The sequence below is a fragment of the Microtus oregoni genome, unplaced genomic scaffold (assembly GCF_018167655.1).
Source record: "Microtus oregoni isolate MIOR12 unplaced genomic scaffold, Mior012 000011F_ref0000422, whole genome shotgun sequence".
Classification (NCBI taxonomy): domain Eukaryota; kingdom Metazoa; phylum Chordata; class Mammalia; order Rodentia; family Cricetidae; genus Microtus; species Microtus oregoni.
In genome coordinates this window covers 51,586,684-51,603,858 of record NW_024543070.1, presented here as the reverse complement: position 1 = coordinate 51,603,858, position 17,175 = coordinate 51,586,684, and the positions used below count along the sequence as shown (strand labels likewise).

Below are 17,175 nucleotides of genomic sequence, written 5' to 3'. Positions count from 1 at the left end.
TTGGGTGGAGAGAGGAATATAAAACAGGAGGAGACAGAAGCTCAGAAGATTCAGTCTGAAGTTTCACAGGGAAGGCATTCTGTCTGAGGACTTGCAGAGAAAGGATACCTCCCAACACACATGCACCCCATTCAGTCTGAGGATTTTGTAGAGGTAAGAACCAGTGGTTCAGCTGGACGGTGGTGGCACACGCCTTTAATCCCAGCACCCGGGAGGCAGAGGCAGGAGGATCTCTGTAAGTTTGAGGCCAGCCTGGTCTACAAGAGCTAGTTCCAGGACAGGCTCCAAAGCAACCCTGTTGCAAAACACACACACACGCACACACACCACCAGCGGCTCTGCTTCTCCAATCTTTCAGCTTTCACTCCAAATAAATGGACTCCAGGAATTTATTATTAAAACCATTTAGAAACCATGCTACACTTCACAGCAAATCTGAGGCAAGCATGGGATACATGAGCTCACCTCAGAAGGCCAGGAAGAATCTACAAGCTAGGACAACTAAGGGATGGATACCTCCTCGTGCTAGTTCGATGGACTCTTGTAACTTGCCAACAGTGTTGACTAACTTCATGGTTCCAGAGCAGGGACCACGTGCTCTGTGACCACCTCGGCAGCACCCCCCCCCCCCGCCCCCGCAGTACTCTTCACTTTTTACCTCTCATGGGAAGAACACACGAGCGGCCAGAGGCGGCTTGGGCAGCACTTGTATACATCATACATTTATTAGTGAATATCCCTCTGAAATCAGCAACAATATTAAAAAAAATAATGATTGCACTACTTGGTCAAGCAGAACTAGCAACTTTCATTTTAAAAAAAGTACAAATCTGTTAAAAATTTCAATCCGTATACACATATATAATACAACATACTAGTTATGTTAAATGCTACAAACCAATGTGAGTCCAGTGGGATGGAAAAACCACACATTTAAGCTTTAAGAACCATTTTCTCTATATATTAGCATTTTCTCAAATACATACATGGGAAAAATGAGGTAACTGTAAGATGTGCAAGGAACAGGGCCCCCAAATCACATGTGTTTATATATATATATGTGTGTAATTACTTATATATATATATAATATAAAAACCTTTCCAACAGAACACAGGCGCTGGGCCCAGCAGTGCTGGGGGAAGGTGCCCACTGTCATGCCGAGGCCAGAAGTTGGTAACTAAAGAGTAAACAATGCCAAGCCCCCACCACAGGAAATCATTGGTAACATGGCATCTACAGCAAGGTTGGCAAATCACAAACATCCTAAGTAATTGTTTGGTAAATCTTTCTTAAATGATTAAAAAAACAAAACAAAACAAAAAATACAAATGAAAACCATGTATTCCCCACAGTAGCTGCTCGCTGGAATCATCACTGCAGCCAACACAATCCATGAGCCAATTCCGCTGCCCCAGGAAACCACAAGGGTTTAAAAACCTTTTGTTGGGGTGAGGAAGGGTTGGATAAGGTGGTTCTGTGTAAAACGTGGATTTTCAACACTGCTATAAATATAGAAACATCACCTGGAGTTATATACAGTAAGACTTTGGGTTCTTGTGGGGTGGGACCAGGCCGATGGGCCCCCTGGCAGGATGGGTTGTGGGAGGCAGGGAGCCAGGGCTGCTGAGGAGAACGAGGGTGGTTGGAGCATCCCTGAGGCAGCAGGCGCCAATGGCTGCCTGCTAGGATGTGCCGGCCCCACACGCGGTTCGTTCACTCAGGGCAGCAACCCCAGACAGGGGTAGGAAAGGGAAAGAATGGGACCTGGAAGGAGGAGTAGGGAACTCAGCCTCCTCCAGACCTTGGAGGGCAAGGGATCAGACTGGGAGGGGCCCCCAGGTGGAGGTTCACGCCCTCCCTGATCTCTGTCCTCATTGGGATTCCTAGGAGGAGACTCAACCAGGCAGGTGGGAGACAGCCCCTGGCTGGAGGAAATGCCCTGAAAAGCAATCGGTCCCTGGTAGGCTCTAGGGACATGTGCAGTACAGTGCATGGCAGTTATCAGCTGAGCACAGACCCCCAACCCTGCCCTGTGACTTCCAGCCGCCCAGCGCAGTCCCAGCCACACGCTCATATGAAGGCCTGGTGCGGCACAACCTGACCCTCCTCTGCCCCCTGGGCATTTGGTCCCGGTTGGTCCCTATGCCCTCACCCCACTCCTATTAAACCAAAGAAGGAAAAAGAAAATCAAAAAAAAAAAAAAAAAAAAAAAAAGCCAACCAAACAAACAAAAAAACAAAACAAAAAAACCCCCCCGAACACCTCTAAATATCCATACCCCCTACACGCAATTTTGGGCCAAATGAATAAACAAAAACTGCTGTTCCTCACGTTCATGCAAAACGACAGAGGGGGAGAAGATCAAGCACGGGTCTGACACTGTCCCTGGTGGGGGGGCACTCACCAGGAACACAAGGACATGCCCAGACTGTGGCTTGTCTCCTGTGGAACATAATGTGTTCAGCTTGGAGCCCCCATCCCATTTGCTCAAAGACTGTGGCTGGGATACCCTCCAGCCTGGGGTGGGCTGGAATGCTGTGCCTGGGGTGGGGTCCTGGGGAGTCAGACCCACACTGCACAGCAGTGGAGGCAGAGCCGACTGCCCAAGTCTGTCTGGCGTCCTGGGCCTTAGGAAATGGTCTCTGGCTCCCATCTGCCCACAGACCTGGCAGTCCCACCTGTGCAGGGAGTACTTCTCTTCAGTACAAGAGACCAGCTGACCCAGGGTCATTTTGGGGGGTGGGGATCACACCAGCCACCACACTTGGGGAATGGACTCCTGCCTCCCAGAGCCAGCAGGAAGAAGGACCCAAGGGCAAATTAAGAGGCAGACTGAGTTGGGGACACTCAGGCAGCTCCATGGCGGGCGGGCGGGCAGGCAGGCAGGCAGGCAGTTTGGGGAAGGAGTCTTTGGAGCTTGGCAAACGCAGGGGCTTATTGCAGGGGCTTCTCCAGGGCTGACCCTGGCACCAGCTCTCAAGTTGCAGGTGGGAATGCTGAGACAGGCCCGGCCCCTCCCTTACAGTTCTCCCTGGGCCACTCCCTGCCTCCCCCCACCCATTTCCGGAGCTTTGGGCAGGGTTCTTGTGGGTGGCTGCGGAGCCTCACTCAGCCTCCCTGGGCACCTCGGAGGCATCGGCCCGGCAAATGGGACAGGTCCGGTTGGCCTGGGAGGAACAGCCACACATCAGAGATTGCTCTCCTGACCTCCCACCCCACCTATTTGACTTCGATAAACTCTACACACCTGACCACCAGGGCTACCTGGGAGCGGGCTCAGGCTGCCTTACCTTCAACCACTTGTCAACACACTTGGCATGGAACTCATGGTTGCAGGGCAGGACTCGGAGCAGCTGCCGCACCTCAAAGTCACTGAAGCAGACCACACACCTGACGAGAAGCACAGTGTCACCCCCCCACACCGACAGCGAGCACCCTCCCAGAGGTTCTGGTGCAACACTCACAGAGTCTGCTCAGACTGATGGCTGTCAGGGTTAAAGCGGTATGACGGCAGCTGCTCTATGTCTGCTTTGGTGAGGCCGCGGGGCTTGGCATCTCCCAGCCGCTCAGCCAGGTTCAGGAGGGCCTAGAGCCAGGCAAGGGAGGTCAGCAGCACTAGAGCTGGAGGTCTCCCAGACTCCACCTCCCAGCTCAGGCATCACAGACCTCATAGTTCTCCATCTCCACGTCATCCACATCCAGATCCAGGCTGATGGTGGGGCCCATGGTGGTCGGTGACATTGGCAGCATTGAACTAGAGGGGAGCCCCCAGAGTGCAGGTCAGCAGAGGTAGACGGCACAAAGCACCCCCACCCCCAAATGCAAACAAGGTACAGAGCTCTGCATGGGTCAAATCAGGATGGTGGTGCTTGTTCGAGCACACTGGAAGAGAGGCAGGGTCAACCACTGTGTGGGTGGGCGACCAGAGCTATGGGGTCCTAGAAAATAAGGCCTAATGGCTCTAGGGAAGTTACGCTGGTACTTACAGGAAGTAGGGGAGGAAGCTTGGGTAATAAGATGGTGGTGGTGGTGGGGGCGGCGGCGGTGGCGGCAGCGGCTGCTGTAGACGGTATCTCTGTGTGCTCAGTCTCCGTGGCATCATGTGGGAATATGGCTGCAAACAGGAACAGGTGCAGCAGGTCAACTGGAGGCGGGTCGGCTCGCTGCCCTAGGCCCAGCTAGAGGGACGGGGTGGCACTTACCACACCAAAGGACAGCTCCTGGTGTAGTGGCTCATGGGGTAGGTAGTGAAGGGGCACTGAGGGTGACAAGGCTGGGCCAGTGGCAGAGGTGGAGTAAGTGAAGCTACCTAAGGGGTGCTGATCCCCTCGAAGGTCCATATCATTGTCCAGACGCTGCAGGGACTGGAGAGGAAGGGATGGGTCAGCCAGCTGCTTACAATAAAATCCTTGCCTTTCCCACTCTGCATTCCCCCTCATCTCCCCAAACTCACCAGACGTGGGTGCTGGGTTTGCAGGGACACAAACTGCCCGAGTGGTGCCATGTGGGTAGGTTGAGGCGGTGGGGCCGGTGGCGGGGGGTGAAGAATGTAGTGGTCACTGGAGATGAGGTGGGGGTAGGTATGGTAGGGCACAGGGAGCTGCTGCATGGTACATGCTTGGATCAGCTGCTGAGAGAGAGCAAAACTGGGCCTATGCACCAAGGAGGCCAGGGAACACCCCCAGCTAACGGCTCTTACTGTACACACAAACCCAGGAGCTACAGCGGCTTTGCAAGCCCCATCCCTGCCCTAGGCCGCCAAGGCAGGGTGCCATCCCACAGCCTCTACTGCAGTTGTATACAGCAGGCGCTGTTACAGAAAGGTCCCTGACCTCTAAACTGCCACATACCTCTGTGGGAACACAAACACATTACTCTGGGAAGGGCCATGGCCGGAAGGCCAAACTAATACATTGACAGTCTGCACAGGCATTTAACTCAGTTCCTAGGGCACCTGTGCTCATACCTGCTGGGATGGACAGTGTGGCATGTACCTGGGGCAGGAGAAGAAAGCATTTACTCACTGGAGGTGGGAGGCAGCAGAGGGGGTAGTGCTGCCCACTGAACATCACGGAGCATGCTGGGAGCTGCTGGGCACTGCAGCCAGGGATGTGTTGGCTTGTAGGCAAGGGGAAGCCTTGGGTGGTCACTGTGGTAACTGTGTAGGACAGAGGGACAGGCCCCTGGTGCACCTGTGGAGAGAGCATCAGGCACTGTAGGGAGGGCAACCTTTCGAGAAAGAGTCCTGGACAAGGCCAGGCAATGCCTATAATGCCAGCACACAGGAAGCAGAAGAGGCAGGCAGATCTCTGGGACATGAGGTCAGCCTGGTCTACTTCCAGAGTTCCAGACCAGCCAGGGTCACATAGTGAGACCCTGTTGTGCAGCACTTGTGTCCTAATGAATCTTTGTAGGCACCCAGGGAAGACCCTCCCTTCACCCCTGCTGTGGACTAACAGGCCAAGTACAGCAAGCGAGAATCTGTTTCTTTTTTTTTTCTTTTTTTTTTCAAGATTTATTTATTATGTATACAATATTCCTCCTGCATGAACACCTCCATGCCAGAAGAGGGCACCAGATCTCATCGCAGATGGTTATGAGACATTATGTGGTTGCTGGGAATTGAACTCAGGACCTCTGGAAGAGCAGCCAGTACGCTGAACCTCTGAGCCACTTCTCCAGCCCGAGAATCTGTTTCTTAAAAATCAGTTTGATAGAAGCTGGGGGTGGGGGTGGGCGAACTAAGAGCTGTCCTTCCTACCTGTTCGTGGAGATCAACCATGAACGGGCTCTGCTGGGTGGCCGGGTGCAGCATTCGTGGGCTCCTGCCGGCAGGAGCTGAGGCTCGGTGCTCCTCTACAGAGAGGTGTGACGGTCGGGGCAGCAGCTGCTGGGAGGGGAAGTGCTCATCCTGGGTAGGTGGGCTGGCCAGGGGCCCCTCGTGGCCAAGGCTGCACCACACAGAGGAGCCCCAACAGGACAGAGGAGCGCCACTCATTTATAATGCAGGGAGGGAAGACAGGGTCATAATCCACACTAGAAAGCCGAGAGAGTTCAGGGCCCTAGGGCCCACCCCTCTGTCCATGAACCCAAGCCAAGATGGCTGCCCTTGAATAGAGATGGAGACTTCTTCCTACCTTCCCCAGAGCTGGCCTGGACTGCTGCTAGGTCTTGTAGAGAATCGCCAGTGACCCACAGGGGCAGAGGGTGGCCACTTAGTCACTGCCAAAACCCATGGTCTCATCAGGGGAGCAGGGAGGTGGAGGGGCTGGGCCGGGGCTCACAACCCTAGGAGGCAAGTAGAGAAAGACATAGAGGGATAGGAAAATCCAGCTGCTTGTGCAATTAGGAATGGTGAGGCAGACAAAAACTAGACAGGTCCTCCTCTAGAGCCTGGGGTCCAGGGCTGACAGGCTAGACTAGCTTCCTGCTCTGGGAAGTGGGATCAAAACTTAGAACACAGTAAATTCAGAGACCAGACCAGTATGCTTCAGGACCAGGGGCTCCAGTGAGGCTCTGGCTGCAGGAAGCTTCCTTTGCCTCAGTCAGGGACTACATCTCCAGGCAGATGGGGCTCGTGGGAGAGTCAGGTTCCCCTTTTATACGACTGGCTAAAGAGGAAGAAGGCCTGGGACTCATTCTCCAGTGCTAGGTAATATGGCCTGACCCATTTCTACCCTTGGAAACTCTTGGTCTAAGGTCAGACACCATTTTCTCTCCTTCGTCCTTCACCCTGGGGCACACTCAGCTGGGACAGCACCCATTAATTACGGAAAGTTTGTAGCAGACTTGGCAGAAGAGACTCACTGCCCCAGGTCCCACACACATGTTGAAGCTAGGAAATAGAGCAACTTCAAGCCTGCTTCTCTACCCCCCCCCCCCCCCATCTTGCTGCTGACAGTGAAGGCCACCTCAAGGCTTCATTAGGCCCAGGAAAGAAACTTGCCAGGAGCAAGCATGCTGGGTCTGGCAAGGATCCAGGTCCTTGCTCTGGGACCCCATATAGACCCCAATGTGGGAAGCAGAGCCTTTTGAAAAAGGATGAATCTGAGAGGAAGATGAGTAGGAATGGGTCAGGGCAGGGTCTCCTCTTTAGGGTCACAGGAGGACCAGGTGGGAAAGCAGGGTAAACCTCAGGCTTCCATCCACTAACTCAGTCAGGATGAAGACTTGGCAAGAACACTCTAAAATCCATCGGGAGGCTGGAGAGATAGCTCAGAGGTTAAGAGCATTGCCTGCTCTACCAAAGGTTCTGAGTTCAATTCCCAGCAACCACATGGTGGCTCACAACCATCTGGAATGAGGTCTGGTGCCCTCTTCTGGCCTGCAGACATACACACAGAATATTGTATACATAATAAATAAATATTAAAAAAAGAAAAAAGAAAATAAAATCCATTGGGCCCTGAGACACTACAGAGTTTATTGCACTGGGCCAGTTCTTTGCCATTACTGCCACAAGGAGGCCTTTCTACTCTTTTTCAACCAACAAACCTATGCATGTCTGATGTCCAGTTGCAAATGTTGCCACCTGCTGCCGCAGCAAGGCAGTAAAGCCAGTGAAGCACCTTAGTCATTCCAGCTAAATGCAAAGAACCATTTCCTTTACCCAGAACTCTGCACAGGAGAGCACCTTCTCCACACTACCCAGTCTGTGTAAAAGCAGTCTTGCAGTGACGACAGGGTGGGGCCAGTGAGTGAAGACTGAGAGATTATAAATCATTCCCTACAAATCCTAGTCTCTAAATAAGACTTAAAGGGGGATGGAGCACCTCTCCTCCTCAATCAGAAAATGGGTCTTCTCTCTGAATCCTGTCCACTCTGCACCTGGTTATCTTTGGTCACTGGCTTTGTGACCCCTGGCTGGGGCTAACTATATACACCCTAACACATAGGTTCTCACTTCCTAATTCCAGGCCAGCCACCAACAAGGGCCAGGAGTAACCCACCCCCAACACTGAAACAAGATGCCTGGCCCACCCCAAGCCAGCAGACAGAAGGGCATTTAGTGGATGATGGTGCCAAAGGTAACAGCATCACCCCCGAACAAACAACACCCCCAACTTTTTGCCAGGATCTTAGGCCCATGGCTTCTGGTACCTGAACCCCAGACTCCTCTGTGAAAAATGGTAACAACTTGAGAATCATCTCCCCAGGGAACCATCAAGGGCCACGCTGAAGGCAACAGAGGAATCAGTCCTTAAAGTGAATGCCAGCTGTAGGGTAAATAATCATTTCTAGAAAGAAAGACACACTGCCCTGCACTCCCACCCTAGGCAAACACGAGGTACCGGAAGGGCTGGAAGATGCAGAAGCACGCTGCTCCAGCCGCGTGCCCCAGGAGGGAAGGGGATTCTGTAATTCCTATCAGGAACAAAAGTGGTAAAGAGGGGACACACCCATTTCGGTTAGAGTTGCTCTGGACCACAGGGAACAGAACTGGTCCTGGCTGGCTCCCTAGACCCAGACCTAGTCCACTCAAGATGACAGTGGCCAGAGGAAAAACCAGACTCCTTCTAGAGGCACACAGACACAGTCTCTTTCAGTACCTGTGAGTAGCTGTTCTGGAGCCGCGCAAGAGACTGAGCTGGACCTAGTGACACAGTCAAGGTCAACCAGCAACACTACTTTCCACACCTCTTTCACTGTTCTCTTTAAGAAGTTGTGTAAACTCCCCTAAGTCTGATCCTGCCCCCATGAGTCCACAACCCTGTCAGCCGAATACAATGTTCCAAGCACATATTTGACCCCGGCGTGGAGTCTGTTTGCAAAAAAGACGCTCTCTTCTAGCAGACCAGCAAAGCTAGACCCCCAAGACCAAGACTAGGCTTAGGCGGGAAGACAACCTCCCCCTCCCTGACCCGCTGGCCCAACTCTAAAGCAGGAGCTTCCCAACTCGCAGGAAAACCGCGGAGGCATTGGAGTGGGACCACCACACCTTGGCCAGTTTAGACTCCCTGGGTGACCTTGGTTAAAGAACTCCTTTAGTTTTCGCTAAGTCTCAGTTGCAACAAATAAAAACCGGGATCGAAATCCCCCCAGAGCGCCCCTAAAATGCCAGAGAAACCAGATGTTCACATTAGTGGGGGAGGAAAACTAAGTCCCCGAGGTTCAAGCTCCTCCCTAAAACAGGCCAGACGCAGGCAGTGGGGTTCCAGTAAGCTTCCAAAGCCGTCCCTCCCTGGGGACCGGGGTCGAGGCATGCACACCTGTCCCAGGAGAGACTCCGCTGACCCCCTCTTACTCCTTAGTGCCTCACTCGGAGGAACACCGAGGGACGAGGCCAGGCAGGAGCACAAGGACTAGAGCGCTGTGACTTTAAGAACCGAGGATCCCGGACCATGTGCTCGGCGTGAGACAAAAGCAACAACAAAGGAAGTGGCGGCTGCAGGGGGAGGGGGTGACTCCTTCCCCTCCACCGCAGCGCTCCGCAGAGGGGTGGCCTGGCCGAGTCTAGGCAGCCCCAGGCAGCACCTGGCCCGGGGGCCTCACCGTCGTCGCGCAGACCCCGACAGCCCAGGATCGACGCCCACGAAGCCGGCAAACCACAGCGAGCCCCCGAGGGAGTCAGAGTTCCGGGGTGCGGGTCCGAAGTTAGGGGCCTGGCCCGACTCACCGGCAGCCGTCCCACAACACGCGGGCTCCTTTGTTCGCGATGCGGGGTGCGGATGGTGGAGCGCCGGCTCCTTCCCGAACCTGCTCTGTCTTCCGCTTCCCCGGCCCGGACCCGAGAGGAGGGCGGCGCAGGACGCAGCTGTGCGATCCGGCGGGCTGGCCCTTTAAGAACTGTCCGCGGCGGCCGGATGGAACCAGCCCCACGTTTGATTCACAACATTCAGAGCGGCGAGGACGCGCAGCGCGGGGGCGCGCCAGGACGCTCAAGCAAACAGCAGCGGCAGGAGCCCGTGCCCGCCCCGCCTCAGGCCCCGCCCCTCGACACCGCGCCGGCCAATCGCGTTCTGCGAGCGGCACGTGACTAGCGGGTCGCCATCTTGAAAACCGGGTTAAAAAAGCCTCCTCGCCCCCACCTCATATAGTTGAAAGCCCCCACGGCCAGGTCGCAGGTGAAGGACGGGGCACCCCCGAGTTCGGGGCCACGGCGCGCACTAAACTGTCATAGTTACCTTCTTAGGGCCGCGGCCTCTGAGGGGCCCGCAGCCTCTCACGCAGCCTCGGTTAGAGGACCGCCCTCAGCCCCGGCCGGCACGCTTCCCGGAGGTGACGTCACTCCCGAGCCCCGCAGGCCGGCGATGACCTCATAGCCCACCGCGCCTCTGCCTCTCCCGCTTTCTGTTCCGTTATGCAGTGCCTTTAAAAAGCTGCGACAGCCCAGAAGGCCCAAGAGACCAATGACTGACGCCCCATGCAAACGACTAAACGTTTCCTGGGCGGGCGGGGGGGGGATTGGCCCTGCGCATGTTGACGTCATAGAAACACTTTGCAACCCCGTCCCCAGGGCAGCCGGGGGTCGGGTGGGGGTTGGGGGTGAGAGGGATGCGGTGGAAAGGGATTGGGGAGGCTCTAGTTGAGCTGAAGTCGGAAGAGCTGGCTGTAGCAACCCAGGGAAGTTAGTTTTCTAGGCCTACCAACAGTTTGACAAGCGGTACCAGAGACGAGCTTTCGAAGCCAGCCTGGTCTACAAAGCGAGTTCCAGGCCAGCCAAGGGTACTAAGACCTTGTCTTCAAAAGCCAAACAACAAACGTGTCACACACCCAGTTAACAACTGAAGCGCGAGAGAACAGAGACATGGACCCAAGCTGAAGTAGTGGCTCAGTCTCCTTGGATGTCTCCCAGGCAGACAAAGTGGGGACGGGGTTTGCAGAACACCAGAATTACCTAATGCACGTGTCTACAAGGATGGTCTGTAGGAACTGGACTCCTCCAACGCCCACCAACCCAGAACAAGATGTCGGGACAAAATGGCAACATTTGTTAAACCTATGCAGCAGGCTCTAGGATCAGGTGCACTCACTTTATACTTAGTGGATACATCCCATAAGTATTTAAAAAATGAAACCATTTTGCTGAACAAGATGTAACAGTATCATTAGTTTCGTGGGCCATTGTATCTGCATATAGTATTTGTGAAAGCATACGGGAATTAACAAGGTGCATCTGTTCAGGAGGGCAGATTTTAATTTTCTGTTATTAGTTTTTAGACAGTCTTATGTCTCAGCCTACCCTCAAACTCCTGATCCTCTTGCATCTACCTCCCAAGTACTGGAATTATAGGCATACATTACTTCTCCTGGTTCAGATTTTTAATTTTTTAAAAAGATTGATTTATTAGTATGTATACAGTGTTACAGTGTTCCGTCTGCATGTATGCCTGCAGGCCAGAAGAGGGCGCAAGATCCCATTACAGACAGTTGTGGGAATTAAATTCAGGATCTCAGGGAGAGCAGCCAGTGCTTTTAACCTCTGAGCCATCTATCTCTCCAGCCCCAGATTTTTAAATCTTGATAACTATATAATTGCTTTAAAAGATTCTAGTCAGAGCCGGGGCGATGGTGGTGCACTCTTTTAATTCCAGCACTTGGGAGCCAGAGGCAGGTGGATCTCTGAGCCTGGTCTATGGACTGAGTTCCAGGACAGCTAGGGTTACACAGGAATCCTGTCTCAAAACACAAATTCTAGGCAGAACAACCTATTGAAAAATTTGCTGAAAATCATAAAATAAATCTTAGGTCTATTTTTTTTTAAGATTTTATTATTTTATGTGTATGTATGAGTGTATACCTAAGTGTATGTTTGTGCACCCAGTTCAGGCATTGTCTGTAGAGTCCAGAGGAGGTCATTGGACTCCTTGGAACTGGAGTTACAGGTAGTTGTGAGTCAACTGCTGTGGGTGCTGGGAACTGAACCCTGGTCTTCTGTAAGAGCAGCGAGTGCTCTTAACTGCTGAGCTACCTCTCTAGTACTTTATAAGCCCGATTTTAAGGCATTAAAATTTTCATTCCCTTAGAATGAAAATCTCTCCTCAGGAAAAGCAGCCAATGGAAAGACTCCAGAAGGAAACTGGGGAATAATCTTTGGCTTAGAAAGTCCTTCAGACCAACTAATCACACTGTGGATGTGCAGCCAGCAGCATGATGACAAGATGGCACCTGGGGGCAATTTGCAGATCTCTAAGCAACAGGAGATCAAGTTAATGGCGCAGTGGCACAGATGTAACTTGGAATTCTACGCTGTCTACAAATACGCGTGAACTTAGGCGTGGACATGCAAAGTGATGTTCTCTGTTTGCTCCTATCAATTCTTGTCTCCATCAATCACAAGCAGCTAGAAATCCTGCCCGTGCTCAAAGATGCTTCCATCTGTACCCTGACTGATGCTTCTATGGGAGGAGCCTGCAGTGGCTCTTCTGCCACCGAGTGCACACTGGCCTTGGAGGCAACCTTAGTAAGCTCCCCCCATCAGTCTCTTGGGCTTACCCTCTTCTAACCATTCCTGCACCACAATGGTCTTCCTTCTGGCTAGCTGTGCCTGGCCCCCTTCTGCTGTAGGAGCCTTTCCTTTTCTAGAAATCAATTCCTCCTTCCTGCTTTTCAGGGTTCCACTCCCACCTCCTCTGTTACAGGAGCTGAACTGACCCTGACCTTTACTCTGCATCATTGAATCAGACAAAACCCTGTCACAGTCACCGTCTCATTCAACAATCCCCTCCTGGCTAAAGGGGGCATTGTTTGCAGTGTACTGAAATCCAGCCTTTACTAGGAATGTGGCACCACAGGAATGCCTTTGCCTCGATGTATGGGTGAGGAGCTGAGGGTCCTAGAAGTGAACTGACTTGCCTGAGCAGAGATTACTATTTTCTTCCCTCAGAGACTTACAGAGATAGTTGTCACTAAAGTACTTGCCAGGCAAGTTTGAGAACCTGAGTTCCATCCACACAATACACATAAAGAAACACGGAGACAGGTGGATTCCCCAGGGCTTTCTGGACAGCACCCAGCCAGCCAGCCAGCCAGCCAAGACTAGCTGGTTAGCTCCAAACCCTGTCTTACAAAGGATGGACAGTGCCAGACGAATGCCATCCAGGATTGAACTCATACCCTCACACATCAGCACACATACGCACTCACCAAACAGACAGCGAGCGTGCATGCTCATACACAGAAACAAAAAAAAAAAAAATCTACCCTCCATTCACAATCCAGTTATGGGCTTTTAAACCCAAGTCTGGCCCATGTATCATTTTCTTTTCCTAGTATGTCTTCAACATCACCTACCCACGTCTGGCAGATTCTTTACAGCTCTAGACACAGCCAGACAGCTCCCCTGTGCCTTTCCTAGCCTGTTAGGTCTATTCTGGCTTCCCAGACCCAACAGAACCATGATCATGCTGTGGATAGGGCTATCTCCATGAGACCATCCTGCAGTTCCTGCAGGGTTCAGATTCATCTGTGACCTGGCTCCCAGTGAGCCACAAATGGCCAAAGATACTCTGGGTTGTCCCTACTTGGCCAGGCAATCACTTTCCCAATACAGGACCCTCTTTGTTGATCTACTCAGTCTGGGCCTGGCCCTAGAAGCCCACAGTCAATCTCTCCCCAGGAACAGATGCCCCAGACACCTCCAAACCTGAAGATCTTTCTTGGCCATACGCAAAATCGTATCAGCAGAAGAGAGAAGAATTTTACCAAGTTTCCTAAATTTTCAATAGAAGACAGCAATCTGGACTAGTCTTCAAAATCCTATGCCTTGGGATCCCAGTGTGGCCCTCTGTGTGCCTCTTCCTCATCAGAGCTCAATCCCCTGTGGGGTGTGGCCCTCATACCTATTGTGTGCCTCTTATGACAGCCTATCCCCCAGTAGTTAGGTATTGCTTACTCTCAGAGAGAGGAAGTAACTGCACTCACCGCAGAACCAGGAAGGCTGGCCCAGTGGGTTGCAGAAAGCTGCCTCAGTTCCAGTGAGCACTAAGGGGCTCTGTACACAGTCCTCAGGCGGCTCACCCTCATCATCTCTGTGAGCGAAGAGCAAATGCCCCACTGCACAGAAGAGGCAACCGAGGTGAAAGATGACCCTTACACATCCCCGAGACTTTGCAATGATCAAAAGTACAGATGTTCCTGGGGCAAAAGAAGAGCACAGCTCAGGACCTAGCAAGTGCCTGAGGTGGCAGACGAGAGCGGGAGAGGGCAGCAGGATCCAAGTGCCAAGCACTTGCTGTTGCATTCCAGCTTCCTCCTCAGCCTCTCCTGCATGCCAGCTGTACTCTGACAAGCTGAAACAGGAAGAAGGTGCTAGTACTCTTTCCTAAGAGGGCCTTGCCAAGCCAGGGTTCCCACCTCCTATCAGAGCCAGAAGACTGGCTGCCTCCCTTCTGAGTGAGGCTTTCTTCCATTGCTTTCTTTCTTGGCTCCTAGAATCTTCATTCATAGAGGCAGGATACAACCTTCCCAAAACTAAGGGAACACGCAATTGGGACCTTGGGACACATAGCACACCATGGCCAGCTTGGGACTCAGACGTCTCAAAGTATCACCAAGCATCAGACTAGAGCCCAGAGCCTAGTACACCAGGGAGAGTTTTGAGAGGCCTGTTTTACATCCTCTCTGTTGGGGCAAGGATTAACCCCAAGCTTTGCCTCTCCAAATAACCGATTATTTGTGCAGATGGGCAAGGAGCAGAGTGTGTGGGTCCGTGCAGATGTATTCTGGGTCTTGTGCTCATGAGAGCACCACTCAGGGTGACTTCTCTTCTCTGCATCTTAGGCTCTCATCTGTAAAATGGGGTCAATGACAACGCCAATAACTGTGGCACTGTTCACCTGCTGAATGTAAAGAAGACAGGACTATACTAATGGCTGGATGCAGGCTCCTCTGGCTCTTAGGGGCTCTGTGACCTTGCGGGCTTCCCTAACCTCCGTGAGAGGCTGTTTGTCCAGAGGTAACCACAGGACGAGAGTACCTGTACCTACCTCCCTAGGTGGCTCGCGGTGGATATGCAACTGACGGTGTGATTCCCTGGTTGTGTCTGCAGTGGGATGTGCGAACTTTGGGTGTATGCTGGTTGGTTTTTTTTTTTTTAACTCATTCACCCCTCCCTACACTGCGTACATCTCACCACTGGAATCGCTCAATCTGCAGTCGGAACGAAAGCATTACACTACTGAGAAGAAAACTTGGGGCTACAGGAGTGCAGAGCCTATAAGGACCAATACCCCATTTCCTTACGTTTCGTACCCTCACCCCCAATTCCTTTCCTCCCTGGCCCCCAGCACCAGCTCCACTCAAGCCTAGTGGGGCTCGGACAGGAAACGCTTTTCGACTGGGCAAGATGCAAACCGACTCTCGACCTCTCGGGGTTCGAACATCACTAATACAGCGATGGGCCCGGGTTAGTGCTGTTTCTTGGACCTCCAGCCACTCTGGCTGCCAAAGGGGGAAATGTTAGGGTCCCATACGGGGCCACAAGACACAGGATCCGCGCTGGAGCCCCACCAGGCGAGCGCAGAGCTCGGAGAAACTCCTCCAGCCGGGCGCCCTAGCACTTGGACCGAGCGGACCGGCCGCAGCGGCGACTGGGGCCGGCGAGGCCTCACCGAAGGGACCGCACCTCCCGCCGCATCCACAGCGGCCCGCGCCCGGGCGTTACCTGGGGCCACGGCTGGGCTCCACCCCCACTAGGCGGCGGCGCGTCGCTCCCGGAGAAGCCCGGTCCCGCTCCGGCTGCGGCTCGCAAGCCGCCGGCCGCGGCCCTCCCCCTGCTCCCGCAGTGGACCCTGCTCGCCGTCTCCCCCTCCCTAGAGCTCGCGATGGGCTTGTCGGGTCGCACCATCGCGAACAGGGGGGACAGGGGCGGAGCGTCTGGGTACGCGTGTTCCCGGGATCGCAGGTACAACGCGAGCGAGTAGACTGTCACGCCCCGCCTCACTCGCAGGCGATGGGCCCGTCGGGCCGTACCATCGCGGCGAGGGGGAGGACTTGGACGGGGCGTCCGGACACGCCCCCTCGGTGAACTCCCTGCTTGGTGGCGCACTGGGCTGGTCGGGCCTCACCAACGCGGAGCGGGGGAGGACCGGCCCGGGGAATCTGGACACGCCCCTCAGCGCGGGCGAACCGCTCAAACTGATCGTCGGTTCCCCCTGCGGAGAACAATGGGCCTACCGGGCCGCACCATCGCGGACGAAGGGGGGGAGGCGGGGCGTGCGGCCCGGGCGAAGCATTGGGAAGGTTCGCGCTCTTGGTGCCTTTGTGACCCTGCTTTAGAGCGGTCTCTATTTCCTTTCCTGTAAAATAAGTTAAATACGACTCTATGGTCTTTCAAGGGCACTTTAGAGGACAAAGACGCCAGATACGGCAGTAGATCGTGCCGGAGCAGTTCCTTAGGCGCACGGGGAGAGGGTCGTAAGGACTACAACTCCCAGCGGGCCGTACGGCCGAACATGTCGGAAGTTGCAGTTCCTGCAGACTGCGCTCTGGGGGTTGCCAGGACAGGCTCTAGGAGCTCAGCCCAAGACTTGGTTGACTCTGTGCAGTTGGTTTTCCTCGGGGTTAACTGGGGCTTTAAAAGCCTTGTTTGTTGGCCTCCTCCTGACGAGAGAGCTTTAAAGGGAAGGTATTCCTTCGAAGGGACCCAGGGTCTGAGGCCAGGAGTGGTTTGGAAAGCTGATTCTGGGGGTGACCTGAGCTGGTGCCCTCATACAGGCACCGAAGGAACTTTGTACGTGCAAAGTGCAACGATCTAGGAGGATGGGGCATGGAAGCGTGAACACATTCCACCAAGGAGCCTCTTGTCTGCTGTGGCCCTTTGAGTCACCCCTGAGGCAGTACTGAGAGGAAAACTGACTGTAGTCAGTGTCTTACAGCTGATCTGGGACAAGCGGCCACTAGATTTCACCTTGACCAGTTTCTGCGCACAGAGGGTGGGTGCAACGGAAGAGAGACCACAGGAAGCTTTTTTAATTTTGCTTTGTGTTTTGAGACAGGGTCTCTATATAGCTTTTTCTGTTTCAGAACTCGCAGTGTATACCAGGTTGGCCTCAAACTCACAGATACCCATCTGCCTCTGCTTCCCTGGTGCTGGGATTAAAGCCATGCTCCACAATGCCCAATTTTTTTTTCAAAGCTAACCCTAACGCAGTGGCTACAAAGGACCTTCGTGTATACTCGTTACCCATGTGAACATTGCTCTGTGACTTGCTGTGTTTGGAGCTCTCAAACAT

At 53.5% G+C, this 17,175-nt stretch overlaps 1 protein-coding gene across 9 annotated transcripts; it reads right to left on the bottom strand.

The window, feature by feature from the left end:
- Positions 1–706: 706 nt before the first annotated feature.
- Positions 707–15,831, bottom strand: Rnf44 (ring finger protein 44). 9 transcript variants are annotated; one of them, XM_041660052.1, is made up of 11 exons: positions 15,606–15,742; positions 6,139–6,289; positions 5,763–5,994; positions 5,026–5,193; positions 4,455–4,631; positions 4,204–4,365; positions 3,988–4,115; positions 3,668–3,755; positions 3,466–3,587; positions 3,292–3,391; positions 707–3,168 (listed from the first exon to the last, which is right to left on the bottom strand). In XM_041660052.1, the coding sequence occupies exons 2-11, from the start codon at positions 6,243–6,245 to the stop codon at positions 3,106–3,108; spliced, it is 1,347 nt and encodes a 448-aa protein (XP_041515986.1). In that variant the 5' UTR covers positions 6,246–6,289; positions 15,606–15,742; the 3' UTR covers positions 707–3,105. The 9 variants fall into 9 exon arrangements, with proteins under 9 accessions (XP_041515986.1, XP_041515989.1, XP_041515991.1 ...); XM_041660055.1 differs by having other exon boundaries at positions 4,455–4,628; XM_041660057.1 differs by having other exon boundaries at positions 5,763–5,952.
- Between the last annotated feature and the right edge of the window lie 1,344 nt (positions 15,832–17,175).